General features: G+C 39.5%; 1 protein-coding gene across 9 annotated transcripts in view; it reads right to left on the reverse strand.

The window, feature by feature from the left end:
* The window catches only part of DNM3 (dynamin 3), a 569,209-nt gene that overhangs the window by 364,722 nt on the left and 184,406 nt on the right, over positions 1–20,081 (reverse strand). For all 9 annotated transcript variants that reach the window (XM_029227250.1, XM_029227252.1, XM_029227251.1 and 6 more), the window contains exons 5-6: positions 8,419–8,517; positions 7,679–7,839 (exon numbers count right to left, since the gene is read on the reverse strand). In XM_029227250.1, the coding sequence (XP_029083083.1) occupies positions 7,679–7,839; positions 8,419–8,517 (260 nt within the window). The remainder of the gene's footprint in view (positions 1–7,678; positions 7,840–8,418; positions 8,518–20,081) is intronic.

The raw sequence follows: 20,081 nt of genomic DNA on the forward strand, positions 1-20,081 counted from the left end.
ATTTTACGTTTGGTAGTGTATATATGTCAATTCCACTCTCTCACTCTGTCCCAGCTTACCGTTCCCCCTCCCCGTATCCTCAAGTCCATTCTCTAGTACGTCTGTGTCTTTATTCCCGTCTTGCCCCTAGGTACTTCATGAACATGAATTTTTTTTTTTTTTAGATTCCATATATATGTGTTAGCATACGGTATTTGTTTTTCTCTTTCTGACTTACTTCAGTCTGTAGGACAGACTCTAGGTCCATCCACCTCACTACAAATAACTCAATTTCGTTTTATTTTATGGCTGAGTAATATTCCATTGTATATATGTGCCACATCTTCTTTATCCATTCATCTGTTGATGGGCACTTAGGTTGCTTCCATGTTCTAGCTATTGTAAATAGAGCTGCAATGAACATTGTGGTACATGACTCTTTTTGAATTATGGTTTCCTCAGGGTATATGCCCAGTAGTGGGATTGCTGGGTCGTATGGTAGTTCTATTTTTAGTTTTTTAAGGAAACTCCATACTGTTCTCCATAGTGGCTGTATCAATTTACATTCCCACCAGCAGTGCAAGAGGGTCCCCTTTTCTCCACACCCTCTCCAGCATTTATTGTTTGTAGATTTTTTGATGCCATTCTGACTTGTGTGAGATGATATATCCTTGTACTTTTGATTTGCATTTCTCTAATGATTAATGATGTTGAGCATTCTTTCATGTATTTGTTGCCAATCTGTATATCTTCTTTGGAGAAATGTCTATTTAGGTCTTCAGCCCATTTTTGGATTGGGTTGTTTGTTTTTTTGATATTGACCTGCATGAGCTGCTTGTATATTTTGGAAATTAATCGTTTGTCAAATGCTTCTTTTGCAAATATTTTCTCCCATTCTGAGGGTTCTGTTTTCGTTTTGTTTATGGTTTCCTTTGTTGTGGAAAAGCTTTTAAATTTCATTAGGTCCCATTTGTTTATTTTTGTTTTTACTTCCATTACTCTAGGAGGTGGGTCTAAAATGATGTTGCTGTGATTTATGTCATAGAGTGTTCTGCCTATGATTTCCTCTAAGAGTTTGATAGTGTCTGCCCTTACATTTAGGTCTTTAATCCATTTTGAGTTTATTTTTGGGTGTGGTCTTAGGGAGTGCTCTAATTTCATTCTTTTACATGTAGCTGTACAGTTTTCCCAGCACCACTTATTGAAGAGGCTGTCTTTTCTCCACTGTATATTCTTGCCTCCTTTATCAAAGATAAGGTGACCATGTGTGTGGGGGTTTATCTCTGGGCTTTCTATCCTGTTCCATTGATCTATATTTCTGTTTTTGTGCCAGTACCATACTGTCTTGATTACTGTAGCTGTGTAGTATAGTCTGAAGTCAGGGAGCCTGATTCCTCCAGCTCCGTTGTTCTTTCTCAAGATTGCTTTGGCTTATTGTGGTCTTTTCTGTTTCCATACAAATTGTGAAATTTTTTTTCCTAGTTCTGTGAAAAATGCCAGTGTTAGTGTGATAGGGATTGCACTGAATCTGTAGATTGCTTTGGGTAGTAGAGCCATTTTCACAATGTTGATTCTTCCAATCCAAGAACATGGTATATCTCTCCATCTGTTTGTATCATCTTTAATTTCTTTCATCAGTGTCTTATAATTTTCTGCATACAGGTCTTTTGTCTCCTTAGGTAGGTTTATTCCTATTTTATTCTTTTTGTTGCAATAGTAAATGGGAGTGTTTTCTTAATTTCACTTTCAGATTTTTCATCATTAGTGTATAGGAATGCAAGAGATTTCTGTGCATTAATTTTGTATCCTGCTACTTTACCAAATTCATTGATTAGCTCCAGTAGTTTTTCTGGTAGCATCTTTAGGATTCTCTATGTATAGTATCATGTCATCTGCAAACAGAGACAGCTTAACTTCCTCTTTTCTGATTTGGATTCCTTATATTACTTTTTGTTCTCTGATTGCTGTGACTAAAACTTCCAAAACTATGTTGAATAATAGTGATGAGAGTGGGCAACCTTGTCTTGTTCCTGATCTTAGTGGAAATGGTTTCAGTTTTTCACCATTGAGGACGATGTTTGCTGTGGGTTTGTCATATATGGCCTTTATTATGTTGAGGACAGTTCCCTCTTTGCCTACTTTCTGGAGGGTTATCATAAATCGGTGTTGAATTTTGTCGAAAGCTTTCTCTGCATCTATTAAGATGAAAATATAGCCTTTCTCCTTCAATTTGTTAATATGGTTTATCATATTGATTGATTTGTGTATACTGAAGAATCCTTGTATTCCTGGGATAAACCCCACTTGATCATGGTGCATGATCCTTTTAATGTGCTGTTGAATTCTGTTTGCTAGTATTTTGTTGAGGATTTTTGCATCTATCTTCATTAGTGATATTGGCCTGTAGTTTTCTTTATTTGTGACATCTTTGTCTGGTTTTGGTATCAGGGTGTTGGTGGCCTCGTAGAATGAGTTTGGGAGTGTTTCTCCCCCTGCTATATTTTGGAAGAGTTTGAGAAGGATAGGTGTTTGCTCTTCTCTAAATGTTTGATAGAATTTGCCTGTGAAGCCATATGGTCCTGGGCTTTTATTTGTTGGAAGATTTTTAATCACAGTTTCAATTTCAGTGCTTGTGATGGGTCTGTTCATGTTTTCTATTTCTTCCTGGTTCAGTCTCAGAAGGTAGTGCATTTCTAAGAATTTGTCCATTTCTTCCAGTTTGTCCATTTTATTGGCATATAGTTGCCTGTAGTAATCTCTCATGATCTTTTGTATTTCTGCAGTGTCAGTTGTTACTTCTTTTTCATTTCTAATTCTATTGAGTCTTCTCCTTTTTTTCTTGATGAGTCTGGCTAATGGTTTGTCAATTTTGTTTATCTTCTCAAAGAACCAGCCTTTAGTTTTATTGATCTTTGGTATCATTTCCTTCATTTCTTTTTCATTTATTTCTGATCTGATCTTTATGATATCTTCCCTTCTGCTAACTTTGGGGGTTTTTTGTTCTTCTTTCTCTAATTGCTTTAGGTGTAAGGTTAGGTTGTTTATTTGAGATGTTTCTTGTTTCTTGAGGTAGGATTGTATTGCTAACAATTTCCCTCTTAGAACTGCTTTTCCTGCATCCCATAGGTTTTGGGTCATCGTGTTTTCATTGTCATTTGTTTCTAGGTATTTTTTGATTTCCTCTTTGATTTCTTCAGTGATCTCTTGGTTATTAAATAGTGTATTGTTTAGCCTCCATGTGTTTAGCCTCCATTGTTTAGCCTCCACGTGTTTGTATTTTTTACAGATTTTTTCCTGTAAATGATATCTAGTCTCACAGCGTTGTGGTCGGAACATATACTTGATACGATTTCAATTTTCTTAAACTTACCAAGGCTTGATTTGTGATCCAAGATATGATCTATCCTGGAGAATGTTCCATGAGCACTTGAGAAGAATGTGTATTCTGTTGTTTTTGGATGGAATGTCCTATAAATATCAATTAAGTCTATCTTGTTTAATGTATCATTTAAAGCTTGTGTTTTCTTATTTATTTTCATTTTGGATGATCTGTCCATTGGTGAAAGTGGGGTGTTAAAGTCCCCTACTATGATTGTGTTACTGTCGATTTCCCCTTTTATGGCTGTTAGCATTTGCCTTATGTATTGAGGTGCTCCTATGTTAGGTGCATAAATATTTACAATTGTTATATCTTCTTTTTGGACTGATCCCCTGATCATTATGTAGTGTCCTTCTTTGTCTCATGTAATAGCCTTTATTTTAAAGTCTATTTTGTCTGATATCAGAATTGCTACTCCAGCTTTGTTTGATTCCCATTTGCAGGGAATATCTTTTTCCATCCCCTCACTTTCAATCTGTATGTGTCCCTAAGTCTGAGGTGGGTCTCTTGTAGACAGCATATATATGGGTCTTGTTTTTGTATCCATTTAGCCAGTCTCTGCCTTTTGGTTGGAGCATTTACTCCATTTACATTTAAGGTAATTATCGATATGTATGTTCCTATTACCATATTCTTAATTGTTTTGGGTTTGTTATTGTAGGTTTTTTCATTCTCTTGTGTTTCTTGCCTAGAGAAGTTCCTTTAGCATTTGTTGTAAAGCTGGTTTGGTGGTGCTGAATTCTCTTAGCTTTGCTTGTCTGTATAGGTTTTAATTTCTCTGTCAGATCTGAATGATATCCTTGCTGGGTAATCTTCATTGTAGGTTTTTCTCCTTCATCACTTTAAATATGTCCTGCCACTCCCTTTTGGCTTGCAGAGTTTCTGCTGGAAGATCAGCTGTTAACCTTATGGGGATTCCCTCGTGTGTTATTTGTTGTTTTTCCCTTGCTGCTTTTAATATTTTTTCTTTGTATTTAATTTTTGATAGTTTGATTAATATGTGTCTTGACGTGTTTCTCCTTGAATTCAGCCTGTATGGGACTCTCTGTGCTTCCTGGACTCAATTAACTATTTCCTTTCCCATATTAGGGAAGTTTTCAACTATAATCTCTTCAAATATTTTCCTAGTCCCTTTCTTTTTCTCTTCTTTTTCTGGGACCCCTATAATTCGAATGTTTGTGCATTTAATGTTGTCCCAGAGGTCTCTGAGACTGTCCTCATTTCTTTTCTTTCTTTTTTCTTTATTCTTCTCTGCAGTAGTTATTTCCACTATTTTATCTTCCAGGTCACTTATCCGTTCTTCTGCTCAGTTATTCTGCTATTGTTCCCTTCTAGAGAATTTTTAATTTCATTTATTGTGTTGTTCATCACTGTTTGTTTGCTCTTTTCTTCTAGGTCCTTGTTAAACATTTCTTGTATTTTCTCCATTCTATTTCCAAGATTTTGGATCAACTTTACTATCATTATTCTGAATTCTTTTTCAGGTAGACTGCCTATTTCCTCTTCATTTGTTAGGTCTGGTGGGTTTTTATCTTGCTCCTTCATCTGCTGTGTGTTTTTCTGTCTTCTCATTTTGCTTAACTTACTGTGTTTGGGTTCTCCTTTTTGCAGGCTGCAGGTTCGTAGTTCCCATTGTTTTTGGTGTCTGTCCCCATTGCCTAAGGTTGGTTCAGTGGGTTGTGTAGGCTTCCCGGTGGAGGGGACTAGTGCCTGTGTTCTGGTGGATAAGCCTGGATCCTGTCTTTCTGGTGGGCAGGTGCACATCTGGTGGTGCGTTTTGGAGTGTCTGTGGCCTTATTATGATTTTAGGCAGCCTCTCTACTAATGGATGGGGTTATGTTCCTGTGTTGCTAGTTGTTTGTCATAGGGTGTCCAGCACTGTAGCTTGCTGGTCATTGAGTGGAGTTGAGATGGAGATCTCTGGGAGATTTTCCCCGTTTGATATTACATGGAGCTGGAAGGTCTCTTTTGGACCAGTGTCCTGAACTTGGTGCTCCCACCTCAGAGGCAAAGCCCTGACACCTGGCTGGAGCACCAAGAGCCTGTCATCCACACAGCTCAGAATAAAAGGGAGGAAAAAAAGAAAGAAAGAAAGAAGAAGATAAAATAAAGTAAAATAATATAAAGTAAAATAATATAAAGCTATTAAAAATAAAAAATAATTATTAAAAAAAATTTTTTTAAGTAATAAAAAAAAGAGAAAGAAAGAAAGAAGAGAGCAACCAAACCAAAAACCAAATCCACCAATTATAACAAGTGCTAAAAACTATACTAAACAAACAAACAAACTGACAGACAGAACCCTAGGATAAATGGTAAAAGCAAAGGTATACAGACAATATCACACACAGAAGCATACACATACACACTCACAAAAAGAGAGAAAGGGAAAAAAATATAAATATCATTGCTCCCAAACTCCACCTCCTCAATTTGGGATGATTTGTTGTCTGTTCAGGTATTCCACAGATGCAGGGTACATCAAGTTGATTGTGGAGATTTAATCCGGTGCTCCTGAGGCTGCTGGGAGAAATTTCCCTTTCTCTTCTTTTTCGCACAGCTCTTGGGGTTCGGCGATGGATTTGGGCCCGCCTCTGTGTGAGGTCACCTGAGGGCGTCTGTTCTTCACTCACACAGGACCAGGTAAAAGGAGCAGCTGATTCGGGGGCTCTGGCTCACTCAGGCCAGGGGGAGGGAGGGGTACGGATGCGGGGTGAGCCTGCAGCGGCAAAGGCCAACATGACGTTGCACCAGCCTGAGGCATGCCGAGCGTTCTCCCGGGGAAATTGTCCCTGGATCACCGGACCCTGGCAGTGGCGGGCTGCACAGGCTCCCGGGAGGGGAGGTGTGGACAGTGACCTGTGCTTGCACACCAGCTTCTTCTTGGCAGCAGCAGCAGCCTTAGTGTCTCATGCCCGTCTCTGGGGTCCTCACTGATAGCTGCGGCTCGCGCCCATCTCTGGAGCTCCTTTAAGCGGCGCTCTCAATCCCCTCTCCTCGCGCATCAGGAAACAGAGAGGCAAGAAAAAGTCTCTTGCCTCTTCGACAGCTCCAGACTTTTACCCGGACTCCCTCCTGGCTAGCCTTGGCGCCCTAGTCCCTTCAGGCTGTGTTCACGCCGCCAACTCCAGTCCTCTCCCTGGGATCTGAGCGAAGCCTGAGCCTCAGCTCCCAGCCCCGCCCGCCCCGGCGGGTGAGCAGACAAGCCTCTCGGACTGGTGAGTGCTGGTCGGTACCGATCCTCTGTGCAGGAATCTCTCCACTTTGTCCTCCGCACCCCTTTGGCTGCGCTCTCCTCCGCGGCTCCGAAGCTTCCCCCCCCCCCGCCACACGCCATCTCCACCAGTGAAGGGGCTTCCTATTGTGTGGAAACCTTTCCTCCTTCACAGCTCCCTCCCACTGGTGCAGGTCCTGTACCTGCTCTTTTGTCTCTGTTTAATCTTTTTTCTTTTGCCCTACCCAGGTACGTGGGGAGTTTCTTGCCTTTTGGGAGGTCTGAGGTCTTCTGCCAGCGTTCAGTAGGTGTTCTGTAGAAGTTCTTCCACATGTAGATGTATTTCTGATGTGTCTTTGGGGAGGCAGGTGATCTCCACGTCTTACTCTTCCGCCATATTGAAGCTCCCCTACACAGTGCTTTTTGTGAGAAAAGCTGCTCACTGTTTGAGTCAATGTGATCAAAACTTGGTGTGGGAGCTGTACACTCAATGACAATGACACTTAACTCCACTAAGGGCAGGAAAATATGTGGCCAAGCCTGCTGAATTTTTATGCAAGAAATGTGTATGTGCGTAGGACAAGGGGAGGCAGAGGGCCTAATTCTATCTGTCACAGGGAAAGGGATTATCTGGAAAAGCTTCTTAGAGGAACGTAGATCAATAATTGCTTATGTATTTTCAAGGTTGTAAATTAAGGAACAAATCAATCCTAACAAAACCATACAGAAAATTTAACCTAACCATCACAGACTGATATTTCAAAAACAGATGCCAAGAGACTAACTTTTCAGAGATATACAAGTTTCACTCCTTAAGATAACTATATATTATGAGCAAACGTGCTAAAATGTATTCCCCTGCTCACTGTTCCAAATAAATATGTATTTCTGCTTTGCATGCTGTTTTTTCAATAATATTAAGGTGGAGTCTGGTCATTTAGAATAGTAACAGTCTGGATCCCAGTATTCATATTCATCTTTTTAATTTCTATCATTATGCTAAATGTCTTAGTTTAGAAAAAGAGTATAAAAATAAGAAATATGGATTCCAATAGTCATTTACATATTTTATCATTGTTCTTTTTGCTTGAAGAAAACATCTTTACCTGATTAAGGACCTTCTGAAGGTGTGGGGTCCCCATCCGATCAGCAATATGTCTGTAAGCCGGGTGTGAGAGAAAAAATTTCCTTTCTGCCAACGTGGCAGCCTTTATATCCTTCTTCCCATCTATGTCCTTCTGGCTCCTGTTTACCACCCCAATGTAACCTAAAACAAAACACACACCTATGGAGTTGGGACACCTTTGATTTATTCTGGGGAAATTTTAAAGCTCTTGAAGAGGCTGAATAAGAAAAAAAAATTATTTCAGGGCCTGAAGAATAGATCCCTTTACAAAACTCAGTTTGAGATATCAGTATTTAACAACGGCTGGATGACTTGGCTAACGTTGATTTTTTTTAAGCATTAACTAAGTACTGTCCTTTGTCCTTAAAAGATCTGTGCATTTAAATAGAGTAAATCTCTAAGCAGTTTTGTCATATAGCAGGCAAGTAAACAATTCAGACTTAAACAGTATACATGTATGCAGTCTATGATGAATATTTATACCCTCCCTTCAAACACCTTCCTTTTCCTGTTTTCTTATTATTTGAAGGAATAGTTCTCCCTTTGGATAATTTTTAATACATCATTTGGGAACACCATGCCATTCCATAAAATGTTTAACTAATCATCAATCCATTCCTCACAACTGTGGAGGCGTTAAAATCCAGCTTCCCATTGTTTTCCCAGTTGTTTCTCTGCCACATCATCAAAGGAAGTCCTGTACAGGACACAGTACATTACCCCTGCGAAGCGGCAGCAGCTTATTCTCTAGGATATCCCTGGCATCCGTTCCCTCATCCATAAGATCCAGTTTGGTGATGACTCCAATGGTTCTTAGACCTGCATCACAAACAAACCCCACATTACCCAATTTGCAGAATACTAACAAGTTTCAGAGACATATATGTCTCAATGCTAATTACAAGGCACTCATATCCTGGTTCTTTCCCTGTTCCTCTCCATCTTAGTTTGTTTTCTAATCCACTACTACCCCAGTCTGGTGAAGGTCAACGGGTTGAGGCAGAGAGTTGCAAACCACCCATCCATAAGATAACTCTTGATTCAGGAGAGAAAAAAACAAATAGCTGCTTCACCAAAATACTTTCAAATGTATGAGTTTATTTTTGTACTACGCATACATGGAAATGATACATTTAAATTTTCCTCCCAGGGACTGCACACAATATGGATATTTTAATTTTTTATGTATCACATTACTAAAAACAAAAAAAATAGGCTACACATGGACTAATGATATGGGTGTGTCATAAACCAAAGCTTATTATTGATCCAGTTCTGAGTACCTGAGGTCAAAAACATAAAAAGAAGAAAACTACATATAGGATACCATCATCCCCAAAAATAAACTCACAGAAAAGGAAATATGACTTAATAGAAAGAAGCCTGAAATAGGAATTCTGAGCCTTGGATTCTAGTCTCAAGGCAAGTCATTTAATTCTCTGTGTCTCAGTTTCCCTTATCTGTAAAATAAAGTATTGGAAATTATTTAATCTTAAAAAGTACTCCAACCACTAATTTTTTTAAGATGGGGAAACTAAGGCAGAGGGAGATTAAATAACTTTCCCAAGGTCATATAAGAAGTGGATCTGGGCAGTCTGGTTCCAGAGTCCATGCTTTTAACCAATACACTGCTTATCGTGGTAAAAAAAATTTTTTTTTTTAATTTAAAAGGCTTAAACCAAGAAAGTCAAAGAAAATGGGAAAGGAATGCAGAAATTTTTTTAAACTGTAAATCTAGCTGGATGACTGCTAACCAACTTAAAATATAAGAGAAAGAGGAAAACTGCATCCAAGAAAGCCAACAAAAGGAGACGTCCAGAAACTAAATAATTTACATCACAGCATCTCAGTAAGATTCAAGACCTCGGGGACAGAAAGCTCTGAAAACTATGGAGAGTGGTGGTGGCAGCTGAAGCTGAAAATAGAAATACTGGACGGAAGCAGTCAGATTTCCATGGGTAACATAGCTAGGAGCTGCCCTGGTCCATCCTGACAGGACAGTGAAGGTTTACTCTCTGGAAAGACTGAACTAGAAAAAACTCTGAACTCATGGGTACCTGGCCCAGTTTGGATGGATCTGGTATTAAAAGAGGATGATTAAGTAAAATTCCACATAGAGAATGGCAGGGACCCCCCTCCCCAGGCCAGTTCCCTAATTTGACTTCAAGAAAGAGACGGCTGGCAGACTTTAACCCCCCAAGCAAGAGATTGGAACAATGGTCTGGGGATACTAACCATTCCAAGAGAAAAACATATATATTGATATTCGAAGGAACAATAATTAAAATAGTCCAATAAATCATTCTGCTGTGAAGTCTATCATTCCATAATTCAAGAACACCCACACAGAACTCCAACCACCTGATAATATTTCACCTTTAAATATGAATGGACAGCCAAGGAGATTCACTAATATGAGACCAAAGCAAATAAACATTATAAAGCTGAACTTAAAGAAAACAAAGATAATGCAAAATACAGAAGAAAACTATTATTTGTATTAATATCCTCAGACAGAAAGGAGAGGTCATAGCATTCATGGGACAAAAATAGAATGCCATAAAAAGGAAATTTTTGAACAAACAAAAATAATTTTCAATAATTAAAGATATGAGGGCTTCCCTGGTGGCGCAGTGGTTGAGAGTCCGCCTGCCGATGCAGGGGACACAGGTTCGTGCCCCGGTCTGGGAAGATCCCACATGCCGCAGAGCGGCTAGGCCCGTGAGCCATGGCCGCTGAGCCTGCGCATCCGGAGCCTGTGCTCCGCAACGGGAGAGGCCACAACAGTGAGAGGCCCGCGTAACGCAAAAAATAATAATAATAATAATTAAAAATATGAGAGCAGAAATAATAATGTTGGAATACAAAGTTAGGAACCCCCCCCAGAAAACAAAAGAAAAAGAAGTAAATAATAGGAAAGGAAAAACTTTTTTAAAACTAGAGAAATGATTCAGAGATACAACATCTGAATGATTGGCATTCCAATAAGAGAAAGAATGACAAACAGAAACAGTTGGAGATGTGGGGACATACTATTCAGTGAGATGTCCTATAAGTGAAAGATGAATTTAGGGATTGAATTAACTCATCAAGTGCCCAACACAATATGAAAAACATACACATACCTACACACACACAATATGGCATATAAGATTTCATAATACTGGGAACATTACAGCATCAGTCTTCCCAGCAGCAAACTGGAAACTAAAAACCCGCAGAGCAATGTTTTCAAAATTCTGAGAGAAAGATAATTTCTAGACTAGAGTTCTAAATTACCAATAAATGTGACAGTAGAAAAAGATATTTTCAGACATGCAAAATCTCAAAATATTTTACCTCCCTTTCTCCTTTTTTTGTGTGTGAGGGGAGGGACAATTACTAAAAGATGTGTTCCACCAAACATGGGAACAAACTAACAAAGAAGTAGACAGGAAATCCAGGAAGCAGGGAATCCAATCTAACCAGGAAAAGAAGGAAATTTTTAGGATGGTGTAGATCCCAGTGTAAGGCCAGGAGAGCAGTCAGTATCTATTAGAATAAGAGGACAAAGATTACTGAAGAGATATCTTCCCCCACCAAGAAAAGAAAATGAAAGTGATAGGATACTTAAAGCCTAATGCTTTTGAAGGTATTAAGAGATTTAGACTTCTGTAGGAGAGGTTGGGAATGCACTGGTGACAGATACGTAGACTATGCAAACAAAAAAACAGACAACTATCAACCTCAAAGACAGCAGTATCACTCAAGAAAGGAAATTTAATCATAATTTAACACATGGTTCAGTTGTGAATATTTTTAGAATCATAAATATTCATTTAGCAAAATATGATATAGTTATATTAGAATTGGGGAGGTAAGTGTATATATGTGTGTGTAAGTATATGTGGGTATGGGAGGCAGCCAAATCCTTAAATATGGAGGTAAATAACAAAAGAAAGTTAGAAGGGTTGAAAGTGGTATTCTCTGGAAATCAGTAATCCAGAGTCAGGAGGAGTGGGCAAGGGACTAAAAGTTTTTATTAAAAGACTTAGAGACTGGTTTTTCTGAAGTGATGTACATTTATAACATTAATAAAAATAAGAGTTAAATTTTAAAAGTATTTTCTTTACCACTCCCTATTTCTGAAAAGGCAGAAAAGTCTATGCTTAGTGGTGTCCCAGAAATGGCCAATGAAATTATTTTCTTTTTCACTCTTAGTTATACAAGTAGGCAACTGAAATAATCAATGAATGCCTGCTGGCAGACTCAAGACCTACACTGTTAGATCTCAAAAAGACATTGCCTGAAGAGATTCAAAGGCAGCATGTTTTTAAAAACACTTCACTGGAAATATATAGATTCAGATAAAAATAATAATAGAGACCATTTGTTCAGTCCTGATTATGTGCCAGACATAGACCTGAAACAACTCTGAGATAGGTACTATTATTTCTCAATTACACTTTCCTCAAAGTGAGACTTGGAAAGGAAAAATACACTTGCCCAAAGTCTTGCAGGCTGTAGGGTGTAGAAGGCAGGCAACCTAATTCCATTTTTAATCACTATCTTTTTCTGCCTCTCAATTCTTAGCTAGATTCTACAAATGATTAGCTGTGTTATTTGGCAAGTTATTTACATCATCTGGGCCTTTTTATCTACAGAACTAAAGGTTTAACTAGATGTCTCTTTCAAGTCCAGAATTCTGGGAAGGAGAACAACTTCCAGATTCAGAAGAGGTTATGTAGAGTAGTATGTAAAGTAAAAAGTAATGTAATAAAATTCTTGCCCTCCAACTAAAAGGAAAATTTAAAATAATACATTAAGAGCTAATAAATAATGTGTGATACTGTGTTTCAATTATGTTTCTCTTCAGTAAAGAATAGCCACAATGATGAGTACTGACAAGCCCTGACAAAGACCTAGAAAAAACATACAAGGCACTTCAAAAATCTGATTCTTGGGCTTCCCTGGTGGCGCAGTGGTTGGGAGTCCGCCTGCCGATGCAGGGGACACGGGTTCGTGCCCCGGTCCGGGAGGATCCCGCGTGCCGCGGAGCGGCTGGGCCCGTGAGCCATGGCCGCTGGGCCTGCGCGTCCGGAGCCTGTGCTCCGCAACGGGAGAGACCACAGCGGTGAGAGGCCCGCGTACCGCAAAAAAAAAAAAAAAAAATCTGATTCTTATATATAGCATAGATCTAAGGGCATTGAGTCAAGGATTGGACTGTTTAGATTCAAGTCCCATCGGTTTCCCTTGTTAGCTCTGAGACATTAGTTTCCTCATCAGGTATAACCACATCAAAAAGGTAATCATCACAGTTTACATTTGATGTCTGGGATAATTATTAATAGCATCCCCTTTAACTCTCAAATGACTTCAAACAGAAGAATAAGTTACATGTTTACTCTAACTCAACAATAAAATGAGGAAATAACAAACCTATGTTTTAAAATTACATAATAGGACTTCTGGTTTCTGGTCCACCACGTAAGGGGCTTGGAAGTTGCCACTGTGTCCTACCTAACAAGTGAACAACTGAAAAATTAACACCACTTCTGAGATTCATCAGAGAACTGAAGCCACAGAGCAAACCACTGTCCCCCAGATTTGGAGAGACAGATAGGTGAATACAGAGAATCACAACTTACTGGAGCAGAAACACAAAAGCAGAAAACTCTGTGGGAGCCAGGGCCTAGGCAGAAAAACCTAAACTGTAATTGATGAATTGCTGGAAGCTCAGTGTGGGCAGTCTAAGAGTTAAAAACTCCAGGGGGACCCAGTCATAGAGGGTACCCATACTTTTGTGAGTTTTGCTTCTAGGAGCTCAACCAGGTTCTCACAGTGACTATCTGAGAAAAATCTCCCTGTGCTTCAGAGAGGGGGAGAAAGAAACAACTTGATTTAAAAATGGGTGAAAGATCTGAACAGATATCTCATCAAAGAAGATATACAGGTGGCAAGTATGTATATGAAAAGATGTTCCACATCATACACCATTAAGGAGTTGCAAATTAAAACAACAGTAAGATATCACTGCACACCTATTAGAATGGCCAAAATCCAAAACACTGACAATACCAAATGCAGGCAAGAATGGGGAGAATGTTAGCAACTCTCATTCACTGCTGGTGGGAATGTAAAATGGTACAGCCACTTTGGAATATGGTTTGGGAGTTTCTTACAAAACTAAACATAATCTTACCATATGATTCAGTAATTGTACTCTTTCGTATTTACCCAAAGGAGCTGAAAACATGCCCATACGAAAACTTGCATACAGATGTTCATAGCACCTTTACTTATAATTGCCAAACTTCAAAGCAACCAAGATGTCCATCAGTAGGTGAATGGATAAATGAACTGTGATACATCCAGGCAATGGAATATTATTTAGTGCTAAAAAGAAATGAGCAATCAAACCATGAAAAAACATGGAGTAACCTTAAATTCATATTACTAAGTGAAAGAAGACAATCTGAAAAGGCTTTATGGTGTATGATTCCAACAATATGACATTCTGGAAAAGGTAAAACTATGGAGACAATAAAAAGATTAGTGGATGCCAGCAGTTAGTGGAGGCGGGAATGAAAATGTGGGGCACAGAAGTTCTTAGGGCAGTGAAAACTATTCTGTATGATATTACAATGATGGATACATGTCATTATATATTTGTCCAAAACCATAGGGTGTACACCACCGAGAGTGAACCCTAATGTCAACTCTGAACTTTGAGCATCAATGTAGGTTCATCAATTGCAACAAATGTACCAATCTAGTGGGCGATATTAATAGTTGGAGAGGTTATGCATGTATGGGGACAGGACATATATAGAAACTGTACCTTCTACTCAGTTTTTCTGTGAATATGTAAAATTGCTCTAAAAACTAAAGTCTATGAATTAAAGACAATTAAATAACATAACACATGTAAAGTATTTGGTACATAAAAACCACTCAATAAATGAAAATTGTGATCTCACCAATTTTGTTTTTCACCACTACTCCCACTCTATTCCAGTCCTAAGCTCCTGTGACACTCAAGTTGTGGCTCTCCATGTGATCATGCATTCTTGCCTCTTCACCTTCACAATGCTATCCCTATCAGTTTCAAATATCCTTCCCTCTCTTCTTTTTTTTGTTATTTCCTACTCATCCTTCAAAATACTTTATAGGCCTCTCCTGCAGGTCCTTAATCAGGCTCCCACAAGTGTAAGTTTGGAACCTTTTCTCTGTGACTTCAGAGCTCTCTGCATACACTGAAATCATAGTTCTTACATGACACTAGGAATCTGCTTATTTGTCTGTCTCATCCACTAAGCCATGATCTCTTCAAGAATAAGGACAACATCTAATCTACATATTCCAAGCAATTCATATAGGTGCCAAACACAGAGCGGGAACTCAATAAATGTTTATTTATCAAATGAATAAATGAGTAAAAAGCATGTTTACTTTTCTTAGGTTTAGACAAGAATTGAAATACAAATTCCAAAAAAGAAACATGATACCATTCTACCATGTTACCTAGGTTTGTTGTCAATACAGTGATTTTCCTATAAGAACACTGCCATTTCTTCCATTTATATAGGCAACTGAATTGTAAGCAGTGTGTTGTTTCATCTAATTAAGAAATGGGACAAAACCAAGCCACGAACCACATTACCAGTTGCCAGAAAGGTAATCTGGAACACTGTGTACACTGAAACGGCAGCAATGAAAAACAAAATCAATGAAGAATTAGTGTAAACATGTATACAGCAAAATTAAAAACAGACTTAGGAAATTAGATGTCCTTCAGTTAATGCATCTTATTTGTTGTTGTTTTGGGCTTTGGTGGTATTTGAGTTGGGGGTGGTTTGAAGTAAATGCTGTTCTTTCTGTTTGGCAAAGATTATGGAATATTTTACTTCTGAAAGCAATCAGTGATGAATAGGAATAGTTTCATCTTTTTTTCCTATAAGTTTTCCATTAACATTATTTTCTTGTTATTTTCCAACAGTTCTGATTTTCAAAGTCATCAGGTAATATTACTGCATGTGATACTAGGTAAAATATTAAGTAAATAATAGAAAACATAAAAATTACTGTTGCTATGGTAACAGAGACTATCTTGCTCACCGATTTATACCCAGAATCTAGCGCAGCGCTTGAAAGATTTAATATTTGTGGAAGGAAGGGAGAGCAGAAAGAGAGGGCAAAGGGAGACAGGATATAAGAGAGGGAAAGGAAAAAGAATTACTCCAAAGATAAGAAAATTTAGGTATAGAGTGGTTCTTTCACTGAGAATCTGTACTCCAAAACAGACTAAGGCATGAAGGAACAAAAGAAAAAGAATCCACACACAGTAGTTCCCACCCTCATCTGCAGTTTCACTTTCTATGATTTCATTTACCAGAGATCAACTGTTGTCCAAAAATCTTAAATGAAAAATTCCAGAACTAAACACTTTATAAGTTTTAAATTGAGCACCATTCTGAGTAACTTGACGAAATCTCCCACCATCTTGCCCCATCACCCTGGATGTTAATCATCCCTTTGTCCAGCGTATCTACCCATTAATTACCTAGTAGCCCTCTTGGTTATCAGATCAACTGTCACAGTATCTTCATGCTTGTGTTCAAGTAACCTTTATTTCACTTAATAATGACCCCAAAGCACAAGAGTAGTGATGAGGGCAATTTGGATATGCCAAAGAGAAGCTGTAAAGTGCTTCCTTTAAGTGAAAAGGCACAAGTTCTCAACTCAATAAGGAATGAAAAAAATCATAAGCTGAGGTTGCAAAGATCAATGGTAAAAATCAATCTTCTATTGAAACTGTGATGGAAAAAGAAATTCCTGCTAGTTTTCCTGTCACGCCTCGAATATATATGTATAGGGAAAAAACATAGAATATATAGGGTTTAGTACTTTCCACGGTTTCAGGCATCTCCTGGGGGTCTTGGAACATATACCCCATGTATTAGAGGGACTCCTGTATACTTATATCTCCCTACTTTTTCTCCACCAAAATCCATTTTCTTTCTCTTCCTTGGCACACAGCTTAACTATATTTTCAAATCTCCCTTATAATTGAGTTACAATCTCCCTTATAATCTGCCTGTACTGAGTTCTAACCAGTGGAAGTGGGTGAAGTGATATGTGCTACTTCTAGGCTTGGTCTGTATAACTTCCCACGTGTTCTTCTGCCAGCTCTTTCACCTTCCACTTGCTGGATCTAACCATAATAAGTCCCTAAGTCGCTATGGGTGACAAATATAAGTATCTGGGAATCTATGAATGATGTCATAGACAAGAAACATCACACTACCCCACACTACCCTGAAAATCAACTCAGCGTAGACATTTCTACTGTTTGCACCACTACATGTTTCAGTCTATTTATTACTGTATATCAGTACAAACAATGGTACTCTGAAGAAGAGAGCTGCCATAATGAAAACCTGGCTTAGCAAGATTAGGTAGCAAGGGAACAAGTATTGCAACATGGAAAGATGAAGATTCATGTTATACAGTAGCTGTGTATTTTGTAAACCTGCCGCATGTGATAAGTTGTAAGGCAGACTAAGTGCCTACTGAAAGGAGAAGCTATTGAAAAGGGCCTGGATGTTAATTTGTCTTGATTGTTCCTTGCTGCTTAAAGCAAGGTATTTAAGAAAGAAATGAGTTCACAAATTTATTATTTTGCAAGCAGAAATAGAAAGGATTAGAGAGAAGCTAGAAATCTGGGTCTTTTAATGGTTGAAAAAGCCAACTGTTCTTGTAACTCAAATAAGAAAATAGACTAAAAAGGCTCTGAGCAGCGAACGTCCACTAAGAATTTCAGTTAAGCAAAGGAGCTCAGTAATTTCTCTTTCTAGCTTAAAAGCGTAATAGGGTTCAGACACACATTTCTGCTGTAAACTAGAAAACTGATAAAATATATAAAACAATTGTTTTCAGACATGAAATAATAGGTTGTACAGGACTATGATGCTTGAAAGAAGAGAAACAACAAAATAAGTCATACAATTATTCAATTACTACTTGGAGGCAATTTCTGGTCAACAACGCAAGGAGGAAAAATCCAAAGAGATTCCAGCAGTCCTGCTTAGTTGAAGAGACATAGATTGGATTTCAAGGAGGCCAAGGCTGCTAGAATTTACAGGATCCTGTGCCAGATAAAAGGGAGCTATGAATAGAAAGAGCTCTACAAATGTGCATAGGGGTCTCCCCCAGTCTTTGAATGCATGCATGCCTAAGGTAAAACTCCACGAGGCTAGGCAAAAAACAACTTCCAGGGAGCGCTAAACCAAACAATTCCCAGAGCTCACATAGGGCTGGGAATCATTAAGTCCCACCAGCCAGAGGGGAGAAACCTGTTGAATTAAAGATACCGAAAGGATCGAACCTCAGTAAAGGTTACTGTAGACCCACCCTTTAAAGAAACATAAAAAGTCCCTCTCCACTATGTGAGAGAACACAGCAAGGTGGCCATCTGTACGCCAGGAAGAAAGCTTTTATCAGAAACCAACCCTGATGGCCCACTGACTGGGGACTTGCAGCCTCCAGAACTGACCCCTTCCAGGAGGCCACATTACAGTGGATCATCCTGTCTCCTTGGGTTCTCTTGGCTGTGACGGTTTCTCAGGCTTTCCTTGTTTTTCAAGACCTTGATAGTTTGGAGGAGGACTGGTAAATAGCTAACTGGGGTGGGGGCGGGTGGTACCTTCAAGATGGTAGAGGAGTAAGACATGGAGATCACCTTCCTGCCCACAAATTCATCAAAAATACATCTACAGGGAAGAGATATGGGAACATATGTATATGTATAACTGATTCACTTTGTTATAAAGCAGAAACTAACACACCATTGTAAAGCAATTATACTCCAATAAAGATGTAAAAAAAAAAATACATCTACATGTGAAACAACTACAGAACAACTACTGAATGCTGACAGAAGACCTCAGACCTTCTAAAAGGTAAGAAACTCCCCACATACCTGGGTAAGGCAAAAGAAAAAAGGAAAAACAGAGACAAAAGAATAGGGACAGGATCTGCACCTCTGGAAGGGAGCTGTGAAGGAGGAAAAGTTTCCACACACTAGGAAGCCCCTTCACTGGCGGAGACAGGGAGTGGTGGGGGGAAGCTTCGAGCCATGGAGGAGAGCGCAGCAACAGATGTGCGGAGGGCAGGGCAGAGAGATTCCGGCACAGAGGATCGGTGCCGACCAGCACTCACCAGCCTGAGAGGTTTGTCTGCTCATCCACTGGAGCGGGTGGGGTCTGGGAGTTGAGGCTTGGGCTTGGGAGTTCAGATGCCAGGGAGAGGACTAAGGTTGGCTGTGTGAACACAGCCTGAAGGGGGCTAGTGCGCCACAGCTGGCCGGGAGGGAGTCCGGGAAAAAGTCTGGAATTGCCTAAAAGTCAAGAGACCATTGTTTCGGGGTGCGCAAGGAGAGGGGATTCAGAGCACCACCTAAACGAACTTCAGAGATGGGTGCAAGTGATGGCTACCAGGGCAGACACCAGAGACGGGCATGAAATGCTAAGGCTGCTACTGCAGCCACCAAGAAGCCTGTGTTCAAGCACAGGTCACTATCCACACCTCCCCTCCCGGGAGCCTGTGCAACCCGCCAGTGCCGGGGTCCCGTGATCCAGGGACAACTTCCCCGGGAGAACACACAGTGCGCCTCAGGCTGCTGCAACGTCACGATGGCCTCTGCCGCGACAGGCTTGCCCCGCACTCCGTACCCCTACCTCCCCCCGGCCTGAGTAAGCCAGAGCCCCCGAGTCAGCGGCTCCTTTAACCCCGTCCTGTCTGAGCGAAGAACAGACGCCTTCTGGAGACCTACACGCAGAGGCGGGGCCAAATCCAAAGCTGAACCCCGGGAGCTGTGCGAACAAAGAAGAGAAAGAGAAATCTCTCCCAGCAGCTTCGGGAGCAGTGGATTAAATCTCCACAATCCACTTGATGTACCCTGCATCTCTGGAATACCTGAATAGACGACAAATCATCCCAAAATTTAGGTGGTGGACTTTGGAAGCAACTGTAGACTTGGGGTTTGCTTTCTTCATCTAATTTGTTTCTGGTTTTATGTTTATCTCACTTTAATATTTAGAGTTTATTACCACTGGTCAATTTGTTTATTGATTTGGTTGCTCTCTTCCTTTTTTTATATATAGATAAATATATCATTTTCCTTTCTCTCTTTTTGTGAGTGTGTACGTGTATGCTTCTTTGTGTGATTTTGTCTATATAGCTGTGCTTTTACCATTTGTCCTAGGGTTCGGTCTCTCCATTTTTTTTTTTTTTTGGTACAGTTTTTAGCACTTGTTATGATTGGTGGATTTGTTTTTTGGTTTGCTTGCTCTCTTCTTTCTTTCTATTTTTTATTACTTTTTAAATTTTTTTTAATTATTAAT

Source organism: Monodon monoceros, unplaced genomic scaffold (genome assembly GCF_005190385.1).
Source record: "Monodon monoceros isolate NGI ecotype Baffin Bay Population unplaced genomic scaffold, NGI_Narwhal_1 Super_Scaffold_18, whole genome shotgun sequence".
Classification (NCBI taxonomy): Eukaryota; Metazoa; Chordata; class Mammalia; order Artiodactyla; family Monodontidae; genus Monodon; species Monodon monoceros.